This window comes from Galeopterus variegatus, unplaced genomic scaffold (assembly GCF_000696425.1).
Source record: "Galeopterus variegatus unplaced genomic scaffold, G_variegatus-3.0.2 Scaffold515, whole genome shotgun sequence".
Lineage (NCBI taxonomy): Eukaryota > Metazoa > Chordata > Mammalia > Dermoptera > Cynocephalidae > Galeopterus > Galeopterus variegatus.
The window spans coordinates 351,198-367,900 of NW_007726626.1; the positions used below are offsets into that span (position 1 = coordinate 351,198).

The following is a 16,703-nucleotide window of genomic DNA, read 5'->3' on the forward strand; positions in this document are numbered from 1 at the left end:
GCTCACTGGCTGAGCGAGGTGCGGGAGCAACACCGAGGGTTGCGATCCCGTAGCCGGTCCCGGTCCGGTACGGGCGCGACACTGAACGTTGCGATCCGTTGCCGGGCACAAAAAAAGACAAAAAGGGAAAAAAAAAATAAATAAATAAAATGAAAAATTTGTCTGTAGGCATTATTATTATTACATAAGTACTAAATTATCACAAGACTTTTCCATATAGAAAAATGGAATTATTTTGCTGAACACTTTTTAGCTTAAGAGGTAATTGATAGAAACATATTTTCTGGAAACATTGTTGAATGGTTTATCGTATTTGTTAGGAGTAGTAAAACTTATTACTTAAAAACTATTTTTGAATGTTTATATAATCCATTCTAAAATTAGAAAAAGATTGAAATGTTAAGGTTAGTTGAGGCAGACTTCTGTGACTCAAAACCTGCAATAGTTTTTTCCACGAGACATTTTCCAAGGTCATACAAATTTAAGTCACACACGCACATGCACGCACACACACAAGCACATCTGTGTTCTTCTGTTAACTTCTGGCATAAAAATGGCTATTTTATGCTTTATCTAATTGTACTTTAGTCTTATATTTAACAAGCATACTAGGTGGCAATTTTTTTTTTTTTTTTTTTACTGCTGGGAGAAAATGATTAAATGCAGAATGATACATTTGTCCATGTTGCGTAGTATTTCAAATTATTAACCAATCACTTCTATTGGTCTTGACTAAATGTTTAAAATTAATGTAAGATAATAGCATTACCTTTGAATAACTGTTATAAGTATGCATAAATAATATAAAATAGTGTGAGAGCATGATCTATTTCTTTAAGACTTGTGACAGCAGTTTGCTACTCTTGATAGTTTTATTGACTTGGCAGTAGTGTTTACTTTTAGGATCTAGTATTCTTGCATATATCTAAAGAATATTTGTAGTATTTTTGAATAAACTAAGAAATGTGTTATTGCCCATTTATTTTTTAACTGCCTTTTTGGGGACCACTGTACAGAATATATTCTTTTTATTTTGAATTTAAAAAACAGAATTTATGATTAAACTTATGAGAGAAAAAATTTTAATGAAAAAATTAATTTAAAAATAAACTTTTCTTTAGAGCAGCTTTAAATTAATAGCAAGATTTAGCAGAAAGTACAGAGAATTCCCATATACCCCCATCTCCACACATGTACAACCTCCCCAGTTATTGACATGCTATTTCACAGTGGTGCATTTGTTATAATCGATGAACCAATATTGACACATCATCATCATCCAAAGTCCATAGTCAACGTTAGGGTTTACTCTTGGCTTACATCCTATGGGTTTTGACAAATGTATAATGACATGTATCCACCAATAGTATCATACGGAGTAGTTTCATTGTCCTGAAAATCCTCTGTGCTCTTCCTACTTATCTCTCCCTCCCCCTTAATCTCTGGCAACCACTGATAGCTTTACTGCCTCCATTGTTTTGCCTCTTGCAGAATGTCATACAGGATCTAGCCTTTTAAGATTGGCTTCTTTCCCTTAGTAATATGCATATAAGTTTCTTCCATGTTGTTTCATGGCTTGCTAACTCATTTCTTTTTAGCGCTGAATAATATTCCATTGTCTGGATGTACCACAGTTTATCCTTTCACCTATATCTTGATAGCTTCCAAGTTTAGCTTCCACAGTTTATCCTTTCACCTATATCTTGATAGCTTCCATGAATAATGCTGCTATAAATGTTATGTGGACATAAGTTTTCACTTCATTTGGGTAAATTCCAAAGAGCATAGCAGTGGGATCTTATGCTAAGAATATGTTTAGTTGTAAAAAACTGCCAAACCATCTTCTAAAGTGGCTGTACCATTTTTCATTCCCACCAGCAATGAGTGAGAATTCTTGTTGCTTTCCATCCTCACCAATATTTGGTGCCATCAGTGTTTTTACCATTCTAATAGGTGTGTGGTGGTATCTCATTGTTTTAATTTGCAATTCCCTAATGACATTTGGTATTGAACATTTTTCCATATGCTTACTTGCCATTGATGTTTTCTTTGGAGAGGAGTCTGTTCAGGTCTTTTGCCCTTAAATAGTATTTTAATACAAACTCCTTGTATTTTATTTAAAAAATCTACTTTATATAAGAATGCAAATTTCACTGTTCAAATGTGGGGATCCCCCTATTACTTGGTCCCCCTGGAGTGTTTAACTCTGAGTTGTCTACACTGAGTCTCTGGAAATTTATCAATTACAGTCCAAGTTTTTCTATGTGGGCTATGGTTCCCATGAAGGTTTCTGTTCCTTTGTGTTTCCCTGTATTGTCTCATCTTTCTCTCCAACTTTGGGGCAGCATTTGTCTGTCACCTCATATCTCTGGTGAATGTAAGAAGAGTTGATTTTTCTGTTTATTCAGCTTTTAACTTGTTGTTAGGATGGAGCGGTAACTTCTAAGCTATTTACATGCTGGACAGGAAACTGGAAGTCCCAGAGGATATTTTACTTCTTCCAAAAGTGTATTGTTAGTGAGAATCCAGTTCTTTTCATAGTAACTCTCTAGGAATTTTCTCAAATAACATTTCAATACTGTTATATAATCTGAGACTGGCTCTCATGTTTAAAGCCCTGGGAAGTGAGAGATCTACAGAAAGGGCAGAAAGTCCAATTGTGGTAATTATAGTATATTTTGTTTAAAAATCTGATGGTGTAAATCTTTTTGTTTCTCTGTATTTTCCCAGATAAGAGCAGAAAAGATTGGTTTTTCCATATGACTAAATCATTTCAAATACATTCACTGGTTACTCTCTGTAGAGAGAAAAATATTTGGCACATACTTTCTTAAATACTTAGCACAAGGTAATAGTATAATGTGTTCATTTGTCTATTGCTATGGAATTCCCAAGAACATAAAAAATTTACGTCATTCCCAGATTAGATAACAATATAACACAGATCTGTGCATAATGAAAATATTTGCAAAGATTGGTTTATAGCTTCAAGCAATATAACAGATTCAATGCATCAATTACAAATATAACTTAGGCAATAAGTTCAATTTCACTTGCATACTTTTTAGGTTTGTATTAGTTGTATTTTAATGTAAATGAGTGTACATGAAAGAGCGTTTGTGTGTATGTACGTTTTCCTGGTTAGTGAACCAAAGTGGCTCTTACTCTTTGAGTATTAACCTGGATAGGAACTTTGATTTCTTTCCTAATCATTTGTTTTTCTTTTAGCGTGCTGGGGTCTTTTTTAACCTCAGATTTTGAATGTCAAGCATTTCTTTTAATTATTCAGATAATATATGAAATTCATAAAAAGATGACAAAATATGTCAAAGCAAAAACGAAAAATATCACTCTGTATTCTGTCAGCTCCAATCGTGAATGTGTATCATTTCAGTGCTCTCTCTCTCTCTGTCATAAGCAATGTTTTTAAAGTTATGCCATCTTTTTGTCACTTCTGTATGAGCAGTCATTCACATCAAGATGAAGAGCTATGTATCATAAGTTTGATATATAAATATTAGTCATTGGTTTGGAGATTCCATAATGTATTCACTTATTTCCCAGTTGTTTGGCATTGAATTACTACCAATTATTGTGATTACTGATACTGGAAGCAGTTCTTTTTTTTTTTTTGTCTTTTATCTTTTTCCGTGTCCGGCAACGGATCGCAACCCTCAGTGTTGCCCCCGTACCGGACCGGGGACCGGCAACGGGATTGCAACCATCGGTGTTGCTCCCGCGCCTCGCTCAGCCAGTGAGCGGGAACCGGTCTGTATGTGGGATCCGAACCCTCGGGCGGGAGCGCTGCCACACTTCCCAAGCGGCGCACTTATCCATTGCGCCACCGGGCCGGCCCCTGGAAGCAGTTCTATGGTTGACATTTTCTTAGATTGGCATTGGCTGTTAATGTCATGATTTTTACCAGGGTGCTAGTAGGCCTTGATGTTTCTCATCCATTTGTGTATCTCCAGTTTTTTCCAGAGAGACTTCCAAGTTAATGGTAAAAGAAAAAAAATGGATTTTGTAATATTTGAAGCTACCATTCCTGTAATTTCATATGTTCAAAAGTTGGTGATGGTTCACCATGGTCTAATCTTTAGGACTAAACCATTTACTTAGGAACAAAATAAAATCTTACCATGTTTAGTTAGCCCTTTTAAAATCTAGAAACAATATTTTTGTTTTTAAAGATAGCATTAATGGCCAGCCATAACAACAACAACAACAACAAAAATGAAATAGCACTTATGTGATAATTCATTGAAAAATAATGCCCCTAAAATAAATCCTTTCATATTTCCTTTAAATAACTATAATGCAAATTATATAATATGTAAACATTTTACATATTAGATCTTCTCATCCTTATCTACTAATAGACATAATTTATTATTTTTCCTTTAACAAATTTCCTTTAACATAAGGAAGCCTTAGTCAAATTTTCTAAGGCTTCCTTATGACCTTACATTTTACTGTTATCAAAGATTGATGAGGTTTTCCCTCCAGAGCTGGTAAAATCGAGCTGTTGACATAGTTACAGGAGCAATTTCCCTCTGTTCCAAGATATTCTTGGCAATGGACTGGAAGAAGAGATGATAGCAGGACCATCACATGTGGAATGAAGACTAATTGAAGTAGAGAGGAAAGACTGGCTGTGACTGGCCAAGGATTCTGGTAACATTTTGTGTGGGGTAGCAAGGGAAAGTTTGCTAGCCTGAGAAAAAGGGGTGATGATGTCATTCCTTAAGAAAAATTCATGAAGCAGAGCAAGGTCTTTCTTTCCTTTTTTTTTTGAAAGGGATAATGGAGGTCAGAGATACTGAATTTGGTTTTTGTTTGGATTTGTTAGTTGTGCCACAACCTTGGAATGTCCAGTTGGAAATGTTAAGGGGTCAGTTGGAATACAGTTCTGTATCTTGAGAGAAACAGATTAGGGCTGAAGATAGAGTTGGGTTCCGGCAAATAGTTGCTGAAGTCTGGCTAGCAGATGAGATCACCTGCGTGTTTTCAGTGGAAGCACAACTTGAGATTGTGAATAGGGCACTTCTTCGTTGTTTGGGACTGACTCATGCACTGAGGACTTTTAGCATCCCTGAGCACTAAAGGTCAGTGGCAGTCCTCCAATTTTGGACATTCAAAACTTTCATTTTTCTCCCTTCGTCCCTACCACACTCCCCAATTTCCAGAAGGATTGGATGAAGGCTGGAAGGAAGATCATAGTACCAATTCAGGTTGAGATCCACTGAAGTGATTGTGTAGAACTGCTTTGTTTAAGAGATATATAATGCAATCCATTTTTGTAATGTTAAATTTCCCAGTAAACACTAAAAATGTTTTTTTTGTTTTCTAGTAGACATTTCAAAAGTTAAATTAACTCTAATAATATATTTTATTTAACTCAGTATAACTAAAATATTTTAAAACATAACTAATTCAAAATTAATGAGACATTCTAAATTATTTTTTATACTAAGTCTTCAAAATCCAGTGTGCAGTTTTCATATAAAACACATCTAAATTTGGAATAGTCTCATTTCACCTGCTCAGTAGCTGCATGTAGCTAATGGCCACCCAGACAGCACAGTTACAGACCGTGCAAAGAAGCTGCTTATACTAATGGAAGTGAATTTATGGTTTGCCTTTTCACCTTGTTCCCTATCCTCTAAATACAATTTTTTCTTTTATTCCTATGAATTAGCAGTAAGATCTTTGGAGGGGATCCAAAATTAAAAATCATGTTTCTTGCCTTACTGCCCCTCATGTCATTTAATTTTTAGTGGTGCACTGGAGAGTGTTCCACCTGGGAGTGCGGAGGCGCTCCCGCCGAGGGTTCGGATCCCATGTGGAGACCGGTTCCTGCTCACTGGTTGAGCGTGTGGTGCGGACGCAACACCGAGGGTTGCGATCCCATTGCTGATCCCCAGGGCGGGCGCGACACCGAGGGTTGCGATCCCATTACCGGTCAGTAAAAAAAGACAAAAAGGAAAAAAAAAATGTCAAATGACTACAGGAATTGGATTGTACAAAAATTTAATTGTTATAACTATATACGTCATTTGGGGAATCTGGAAAAATCACATCCAGGGATGGATATCCTTGGAAATTTACAGAATACATTTTGGGTTGAGCATATGCATTTGGTTACTTGGCAGCGGAAAGTCTTGGCCATTCTTGCTATGTGTCTGACATGACCGTCTAGGCAGTACAGATTATTGCAGCATGGTTTTTCTTGATATAGTCTTTTAATACTAACTACTTTTGTTACACCTTTTAATAAGACAAATGCTACATAATGCTTTTACATGCTTTGATAACCCTTCTGTGATCAAATAAAAGTAAAGGTTATTTTTTCTACCTTTGCTTTTTTTTAAAGATTTTTTTCTAGAAAAACTTATTTATCTTAATTTTTAGAATTATTTATAAAATACAAAAATACAGATATTCTGCAAATACCCCCCCCCCCACCTTTGCTTTTTTTTAAAGATTTTTTTCTAGAAAAACTTATTTATCTTAATTTTTAGAATTATTTATAAAATACAAAAATACAGATATTCTGCAAATACCTCCCCCCCCCCCTTTTTACTTTTTTTGAAACATACATTTCATTAAAAACCAGTATTGTTTTCAGGGTTTCAAAGGAATATGAAATTACGTATTTGTTACAAAGTCTTAACTAAATGATTGAAATATAAATATGGAAAGGGAGTGAATATGCATTCTTGGAGAAAAAGCAAAACCTCGTTTTCTTGTTTAGTGATTTACCATTTTTCTGTCCACAGAGAACCTTAACGTCATTTATTCTCTATTTTGTTTTCATTAGAAAAGTCATAATTTAAAAAAAATAACTTGGATTTTTATTTCTTTTCTGAATTCTTATTCTCAGCTAATCAGTACTAGTTATTCATGCAGTGCAGATGACAAACACTCAACAGCCTGTGTTTTAGATAATCCATTTTGGGTTTGATAAGGAGCCACTTGACGTCATTGTAGACAAGAAAAGGTGAAAATATAGGTCAATAGTCATTTCCTTCATTTCCTACAGAAAATAATGGCTTAATACTTGATAGTAATCTTCATTTTCTCTAGGCACAAAGGACCAGTGATGTTATTCATTATATATTCCATTCAGTGTTTTGGATGTTTTTTCATTACTATACAAGTGACTTTTCATGAAGTTAAATGAATGATGAATATGTTTATGTACAGTACTTCTACTTTGCCAAATAATCTGTTCATTTTTTGTTTGTTTTTACTTTTGATAACCATGATAGTCTGTAAAACTGATCCGCGCCCCCCCTCCCACATGGTAGTAAAAGCAGAGTTAATTTCTTTTTTAGATATGTAGTGGATCAGAGGCTTGGTTGATATAATCTTTTTTTCACTTTATTTTAACTAAACTTGTGTTTCCATGTTTGGATAATTTGACTATTAGTCTCTATTACATGATTGGAACCTACTCAGCTTAAGAGAAACCTTCCCCTTTGTGTGACAGATTCTGAGTAAGCAAAAGTATATTGAAATGAAACAATATACTCAAATATCCATGTATCCCAGATTGCAGTAGGTCCTTTAGGAGGAAGGAATGACATGGTTTCTTTTCCTGCTGGGTTTCCTGCCTCAACCTTAGAGTAAAATCTAGACAAATCAATGCCATTCTGAACGCCCTTACCCAGCCCTTTCTTGCCACCACACTTCTCCCAGCTAGTTGGTCACCAGAGGCTGTTTATTCTTCCTACAAACTCTCTCTCCACTGCTTTTCCTCCTCTATTCCCACTGCCACTGCCTTAGTTCAGGCCACACAGCCTCTTCCCTTGGGCTGTCGTGGTAGGTTGGCAGCTGGTTGCTCACCCTTCTGTAGCACATCCTACGTCTTTATAAGCATCTTCCAAATTACTTCTAGCACTGTCTTTCCAAAAACAAAGCTTAGGTACATTAGCTGTTGCTTAATAAGCCTTCACGACTCCCATCACCTATTGTGTTATCCCCAAACGTTTCTTCCCCTTTTATCTCAACGTCTCCTAAGGCAGGAGGACATTCTATCTTGTTCACTTATACCACTAGCACACAGCAGGCACTAAGGAAATATTTTTGAAGGAATAAATGAATTACCATAACATAGACGACTTTGCATGACCTGGCCCCAGTTACCTTTCTAATCTTATCTCTAGACACTTCTGCAATGAACATTATATTTCAGCCATACCAAGTTCTCTTTTACTCTTCACAAATATGGGGAATTTCACAGCGCTAAGATTTTGCCTCTGCTTTTTTTTCCCACGTCAGCAACCAGCTTACCGTTCCCTTGACCCAAGAGAATGAATTGATCTTATGTTTAGCTACATTTTTTTCTTTCATTAGCCCACCAAATATTTACTGAGCACATACTGTGTGTTAGACACAGTTTTAAGTCTAGGGATAGAAATACTGTTATGAACAAGAAAAAAATTGCTCTCCTGGATCTTAACATTCTAGTGTAATAACAAAGAATCTGTCAGGTAGTGATCAACATTACAGTGGAATACATTGTACACAGTCCTGGAGAAGGGAGCATTTTTCACGTGGTTGACATGCAGCCTGAGCAAAATGGTAGAAAGTGGAATTGGGTGAAGGGTTAGAGGGCAGTGTACGGACGTCAGAATGGGCTTAGTGCCATCTCCCTTCAGTGTACATATGATCAGTTTGTCATTTCTTGCTGCTTCCACCTCAGCCCTGGTACCCAGACTGTTGTTATGTCCAGAGCCTGAAGCCTACTAGCCAGAGTGGCTTGCTCAGTTCTGGGCTTACATGGCTTTGTAGCAGTGTCAGAGTACCCTGTGGCTGAAGATCTGTATCCCTGGTAGCAATAAAAAATAAATTTTCACCCCAGAGTTTCGAATGCTTATCATTTTTATAATCTTGGGCAGATTCTGTAATCTCTCTGAATTTAATTTTCTTGTCTAAAATGTGCAAAATAAAAATGTTTTGGGGATATTGAATGACTAGTTTGAAACCACACAAAACTTTCTCTTTTGTTCACTGGTATATCCTAAATAACTGGAATAGTGCCTGGACCTCAAGTATTTTTTGAATAAGTCAGTGTATGAATGAATGATGTCATAAATGTAAAGCAAATGAAACAACACTTGGTACATAAATGCTCAATAAATGTTATTACAATTGTTATTTTTTAAATTGGGAATCTCTGTGATTATATTGTGGTTGTGTTGCAAATGTCATTCTTCTAATTGTCCATGTGTGGGGCCTGTCTAATGCATTGGCCCTTCTGCCCAGGCTCACGGTGCCTGGTTTCTGTGCCCATGCATGTGCCTAGGGAAGGAGGCCTGGAGGCATGGGCTGGAGCACATGGGTAGTTTCCTGATTCTTCTCTGCCCTTCTTTCCTAACTCTGGACCCTGTTGGGACTAGGTCCTGAAAATTAGTTTCTGCTAACCCTGTTTCCTTTCCTGGACTGAACTCAATTCTTTCTTTTCTTTACCTGACATCAAGCCCACATGTTCAAGTCACAAGTAGTTCCAGCCACTTGATTAAGCCTATCCATCCTGGCACCCCTATACCTGCTCCCACATGTTGCCTGGTTGAACTGAGGATTGGCCCTCCTCTCTAGTTTGGTGGTGGGTAGGCACTTGTCATGGTATTTTCTTGCTTTCTGACCACTTCTGTTCTCCAGTCTCTGGCTTACCTTTGGCATCTTCCATAGAGCCTCATGGTACATGAACGCGGTGCTATGGAATGAGATGGCTTTTGCGCAGCAGATGCCCTTACTGCATATTTATGGAAAGATTTGGCCAGCTTACAACCTCCAGGTGTTTAGTTCTTCAGAGTATGAATAACAAAAATACTTTTCTGTTAAAATTTTGTATTTATGCTGGAGTGAAAAATGTTATTCAGAAGCTCAGATGTCATTTTAACTATCCTTTGCACAATTAACAAATGAAAGAAGGCACACATCTGGTGTAATTACTAAAAATGTACTGAGGCCCTATGGAAATGCCAGTAGTAAATTTTGGCTTCCAATTTGGGGTTGGTTGCTCTTTCAAAAGCACCCATTTGCAACTTTAATAAGACCTTTTATCTGTTTTTCATAGCTGGTTTAGCAACTATGACTTACAGGAAATATTCCAAAAATATTAGCACAAACTGTACGTTGTTTTTGATAATTTAGCACTTAACCAGCATAGGAAGCAGGATGATCCTTGCTATCAGGAAAAACATGCAGTTTTACTAGTCCTTAGGAGAGGCACTATTCCGTATGTTTTGATGTGAGGATTTTTATGGAAGGATTTTGTTCTTGAGAGTGAAGACAGATATTTCAGAATAATGTGTATATATACCTCATTGAAACCACGAAGGGAATTTGAATTAAGGGTCCCAGTAGGGGAACCCTCAATAGTGTTGGTTCTTAGTTCTGTTGATAAAATAGTCATTAACATGATACCAATTTTTCCAAACTGTAAAGGAGTGAAAGATGAAAGGCTGGGCTAGAATGGTAGATGTTTATTTTTTTACCACCTCAGATACTTTGGTTATTCATATTCCCTCTACAAAATTGAGTTATCAGTGTGAGAATATGTGAGCATTAAAAAATATGCTTTTCACTTAATCTGAGCAATTATAAATTAAATGTACAGGTACGGAATGCACCTGTCTTCAATATAAAATTTAGAAGATGAAGTTACTGTATCACTCAATACATAAAACTTTGTAAAAATATTGAACGAGCTGCCAAGTATATGAATATTTTCAAAACACTGGATAGCAATGAATCTGGATGTTGAAGTCAGAGTGGGACTGACTTGCTAAATTAACTCAAAGATATTTTTAGGATAGAAATGTATAATCTCATTAAATTTAAAAAATAAACATTGAAAACTTGATTTAAAGGAAAAAAAACATGAAGTAGATTTGAAACCAGACGCTGATTTGACTTTTTATTATTCCCCAAAATGTTGATACTCTCCAGTGACCAGAAGTTGCACGTTCAGTTTCTTGACTAAGTCAGCTCAGCCTGGGAGATAGCTGTTACTGAGATTTCAGAGTTCCACTGTTGGGACCTTCAAGAAGAGTCTCATATTTTCCACCTGTTTTTATTTAGGGAGTGTATATTGATGTAGAGATAAGTAGATAGAGTGTGGTGGTTAAGAACACAAGCTGAGGTCAGACTCATTGGGTTTGGAACAGAGCTGTACCACTTACTAATTGTGTGATCTTGGGCAATTTTTTCTCCTCCTGTCTCAAATGCCTCAATTTTCAGGTAATATAGCATTGATGTCTTGAGTTGCTGTGAGGATTAGAGTATCCATATGCACAACTTTTAGCACATGGTCTGGTCCAAAGTAATATGCAAATATTAAATATTATTATTATGTTTGTTTCCAAGATAATAATAGAATGTTGTTTCATGCCACTATATGATTTGTTGCATAGCAGTAGATAATTTGTTACCTAAACATGGTTCCAGTCTATTAGGTTTGTTTACCCTTACCCAGAAAGAGAGGAAGGATTTAAATATTTTTGTGTTTCAGTATAGGTTTTAGAGTTAGTTGTTAACCTGTTAGTTGAACTGGCACATCTGCCGTAGGGCTTGAAAAAAGTTGCTGCTGTTATTGTTTTGTTGTTGTTGTTGTCGTTATGGTATAGGTGAGTCAAGAAAGAGAAGAGGTTGACTTCTCTAATAAGTCTTTCTTATGCAAATGCCTCATTTCCCGGTAAACTGATTCTGTTGCTTTCATCTATAGGAAAAGGTACCCACAGTATGGTACTTTTAACCAGTTGGCATGCTTGCATTATCAACCTTTAAGAATTTGCGGTGAAAGTGCTTCAGTCAACTTGGTGCATTGAATCTTGAGTCACTACTCAGATGTCCCTTAGGAACACTGGTATGGGGCAGGGGTGGCATATTCATATTTCTCATCACCTGTAGCCAGGTGGATGTGTATTTAAGTAAATATGCCCTGTACTACAGAGATCAAAACAAAGATCAGCAGATATTTTTTGGCTTATGAAAAGAAACCTTATTTAACAGTTAGGACTTTGAATATTGACTGGCTACCTCCTTATTATTCCAACTGGGCAAACTGACCCACTATGAGGAGAAAGGAGAGGAAAAGACCTGCATTAGGGACGTAGGATGGCAGATTGTAGAGTTGACCTGGAAGTTTATCCCCATTGTATGTCTTATGAGTTATGGTCATTGAAGATCAGTCCCTTCTCTTTGCTACACACTCAATCCACAATATTCTGAGATGTTGGGATCAATGACCATTGTGCTTTTACAGTTTTTGAGTAAGAGAGCTGGATTACTGTGTCACCAAACCTTATTTGGCAAATAGGAATACCCAGAGTACCATTCTCATCCAGCGCATATGGAATTGGTCAGTAGCCAACTAACAAATCCTATGGATAATTTTGCGGTAAGTGATAAAATTTACTCATATGAAGCAAGTAACACATACCCATGTGTGTATATGTGTGAATGTATATATACATATATACACATAAATCGTAATTCTTAGGGTTGTATAATATCAAAATGTGACAACATAAATATACAAATAGTACAACAATACTAAAATTGGCTATAATTTTATTTACTTCTTGGGAATTAATTGAGCTATTGATCTCACAGCTAATGAGTTTTGATTAAGATCATGGCAATATATGACAGCAGTTCCGAATTATTAGAACCTATTACATATTTAAAGTCTACAGTCATCTGAGATCGTATGTATCTGATTTTAGCTTAGTTAGATAAACCTATCAATATTTTGTTCCAAGGAGTTTATCATCAATATTGTATAATTATCATGCATTGTATAAAAACTTTGCACCTTCCTTGATGGTTTAGAAAACACTGCGTTGCTCAGTGCTTATGTTTATGCTAAATTTTCCCGCATATAAACAGGTTTAGTCTGCACTAATTGGAAGAGTTTAATAGTTGAGGCTTGGTTTCCTAACTGTGAACATTATTATTTATTATGGTTTATTATGGTTGTGACTAGGAATGATCCTGGAAAATCACAGAAATATTTCCAAGAAAACTTGATTTCTTAAAAAATTGAGAATGTTTTATTTTTTTCACTTTGACATGATACTAAATTGTACATCCTGACGTTAACACATGGAGAATTATTCAAGAACAACAATAAAACATTTTTAAAAACCATCATGAAAGTACAGCATTATTTAAGTGTGCTCAGTGTAACATGGACCCAGTCAGGTTTTCATGATTTATCAGTTTTTAACTTCAAAGACTCTGGTTAGCTTGCATTTTTTCAGCTAATGAGTTTATCACAGCCAGTGGGGAAAAACAGTTAAAGTATATCAGCTGTAAATTGGTACAGAGCACTAAAAGGGACATTAGCCTCTAATCAGATTCTAACAGTTCATTAAACCTGCCTTTTCAGGATGCTCTTTGTCTTTTCTCCTCCTTTACTTGGGCTTCCCTTATGAGGCATCTACTGCCTTTTCATCTGGGCAAGACCTCCTCCAGGGTAGGAAATGATATCAACTCATCCTTCATTGTCTACCAACCAAACAGCCTAGGGATGCTTTTTTAAGGTGGATTCCTAGAGCTGCTGTGAGATGGGGAGTTGAAGGCTGACAGCCTCAGGAAGGCTTTGTGAGACTGGATGGTGGCAAGCCAAGCTGGTTATTTAGAACCACGGAAGCAAGTGACATGTTAGGATTTGAGATCCATGCCTGATGTGTAAACAACTTGTAGGCCTCCATGAAAGGATTTCAAGTGTGGAACAAATTAACTGAGCTCTGAGCTCTCCAGTAATACCGTCGTTCCTTGTGCTCTAAGCTATCTATTATGATGTACAATCCCTAAAAACTATGGGCAAATCAAAAGCAAAAATTTTTAAAAAGTGTCCTATTAATTTTGATGATATCGTGCATTTCCAAGAAGAGAATGTGACAGTAACTTGTTTTCTCCTTTTTATTACCTAATAGACTAGGTGGTGTGAACTTTTTAAATGCTCATTAGTTAACTCTAGAGTAAATTTGATTTTCCTTCCTGTTGTTGATTTCTTGGTGCAAATATTTGTGATGATGCCCTAAAAATTTTATTTCTTCAAGTATTTTTCTTAAATAATAAGAGTAATAAAATATGAGAAATAATTAGAGCTTCACTATACTGCACTGTTTGATATTATTAGGTAATAAAACATTTAATTTTTAATTTGTTGAAATGGGAGTTGTTTTTATTTAACTGCCTGTTTGTGGAAAAGCAATTCTATAAAAGGAAAAAACCACAAAGGTTTTGAAATATTAACCTTTGTCATCATGTAGGCAAACCATATAGAAACTGATATTTTTTTCCTCTTAATAAGACTACTTAAATGTCATGTGGTTACATTCTGTAATTGAAGAAAAATAACCAGTCTTAAAAAACTCATTTAAATTTAGCCATATGAATTTTTTAGTATATGAAAGTAAAGTTGGCATTCTAAACATGTTTTAAAATATGAGCCTATTTGGGTCTTAAGCAAGCACTGATATGTGACTTTCTGATTCCCTTCATAGGTTACTGACTTCAGATAAATCCCCAAAGTAGTAAAAATTAGTAGAAAATAACTGTTGATTTAATCTTCTTATAAATATTGTTTGAATACTGTTGAGCCACAATATAAATGAAGTTTTCTTTCAAGATGAGGTAAATTGAGCCAGACATATACCAGAAGAGAAAATAAATGGTATATTTCTTAGTTATGACTTTAGCTTAAGATTTTAGTCTTAAGCTAAGACTTATTTTGGTTGTTCTTATGTGGAAATTTTCATTTAATCTTAATTGCCATGATATAAAAATTAAATGTGTATAGAATTATATTATCTTGCTTTTAAATTATTTAGGCTTTGACTAATAGGAGACTATAAATTATTTTTATCTGATTTTCTCTTTTATGGATGTCTGTATAATACAACCTCCAGAACTAAGGAAGAGAGAAACTTGCCTTATATTTACGTCCACTATTGAGAAAGCATGATGAATTGTTCTAGCACCATATAAATTTATGTAAGGTTTCCATGCTCCAGTTTATTACAGTCTGACCTCCACCCCAGAGGTCAGAGGATCAGACTGATTTATTCAACTTCTTGGTCATTATTTCAAATGAAAGTTTAGATTGGGTGGGTAATTGGTTACTCTGATATTCTCATTTAATTACACTTCATTGTTAAAAAATTAGGTTAGCCGTACTAAATGCACTACAGATGAAGGAAGACTACCAGATGTCTTTTGAATGCTTTAGAGCTGAATCTCCTCCTCTCTCTCTCTTTTTTCTTCTCAGAATATCAACACCCTTGAGAACAGAATGTTAATGCTTGATGGGATGCCGGCAGTCAGAGTCAAAACAGAGCTTTTGGAATCTGAACAAGGGGTAAGCAGAAGTTTCCAAGGATGCCCCACCCCTTTCTTTTGATGATAGGGGCATTCATTTCCAGAACATGCTGTGGTTTGCAGAACACTTCCGATTTTTTCCTTGCCCAAGCTTTCCTCTGTCTCGAGTAAAAATCTCAGATTGTAGCTGATTCTCACCCATTTGTAACCTCAAATATTACTCGCTTGGAAGGCATAGTGACCTTAGAAGAACCATATGACTATATTTAAATTGGTGAATGTTTAGCTAATAAAAAAGCAAAGAGGAAGTATTGAAAAATAAGATGGGAATATAATTTCAGTGCCAAAATAGCTTGGTTCTTTCTAAGTTAGGAAATGGCAGAGTACAGGTATGGGAATGTTACTCTTGGATGGATTTCTCTTTTGACATTTATATTTACCCTTTTTTTTTTAAACTCTGAAGACTAGGGCATAGTAGATGAAATTGAGGTCAGCTAATTTTAAAAGTGCCTAAAAGCAAAAGATAGGTTGTTTAATAATATATAGCCAAATAGATGAATAAATTTATGGGTTCTGAAAATATAAGGACTAAGAGCACAGATTTTTTTTTAAAGGACATAGATTTCATAATTAACATTTTTAGCTTCACTAGGTAAAAGCATAAAGGCAGTATAAATGGTTGCAGCATGGACTGACCACTTTATATATTTAAAAGAGAATGTACTGCTGATGTGTTACCTATCTTATCAACCACCACCACTGAGGCAGCACAGATGACTGACTAAAGGACATAAATTAGATAAATATATAATCTTTACTCATGAACATTATGTGGGCAGGTGTATGGCGTTTTGTTGTAATTTCTCCTTTCCAGTGTAAGCCTGCGTTTCCAACAGATCCCCATCTTGGTAGAGGATGCCATTTCACTTTTATGTTCAGTGTTGATTTTGGTAGCTCTGTATGGCGTTTTGTTGTAATTTCTCCTTTCCAGTGTAAGCCTGCGTTTCCAACGGATCCCCATCTTGGTAGAGGATGCCATTTCACTTTTATGTTCAGTGTTGATTTTGGTAGCTCTGAAATGAACTTTGTGGAGTATGTCAACCAATAGCAGGACTCCACATTTCTATACATGATATATATGATAGAATTATAAACTCATATAGATTTAGTCCCAGACTGAGGCAATAGTGCATCGTGAAAGAAAACACTATGTGGCAGTTGCTAACTTTATATGTTTAGTAGAGACAACCCTTCAGAAAAAGTCATGTGTTCACCTGGATTTTCTAGCCAGACTCATGAAGTTAAACCCTATATATCATCCAAACCATCTGAATATAGTTTGAACCTTTATTGATTAACCTAGC

The 16,703-nt window shown here is 35.7% G+C and overlaps 1 protein-coding gene across 1 annotated transcript in view; it reads left to right on the plus strand.

The window, feature by feature from the left end:
* The window catches only part of KLF12 (Kruppel-like factor 12), a 422,257-nt gene that overhangs the window by 170,346 nt on the left and 235,208 nt on the right, over positions 1-16,703 (plus strand). Inside the window, exon 3 of the mRNA XM_008569592.1 lies at positions 15,290-15,379. Coding sequence (XP_008567814.1) covers positions 15,290-15,379 — 90 coding nt within the window. The remainder of the gene's footprint in view (positions 1-15,289; positions 15,380-16,703) is intronic.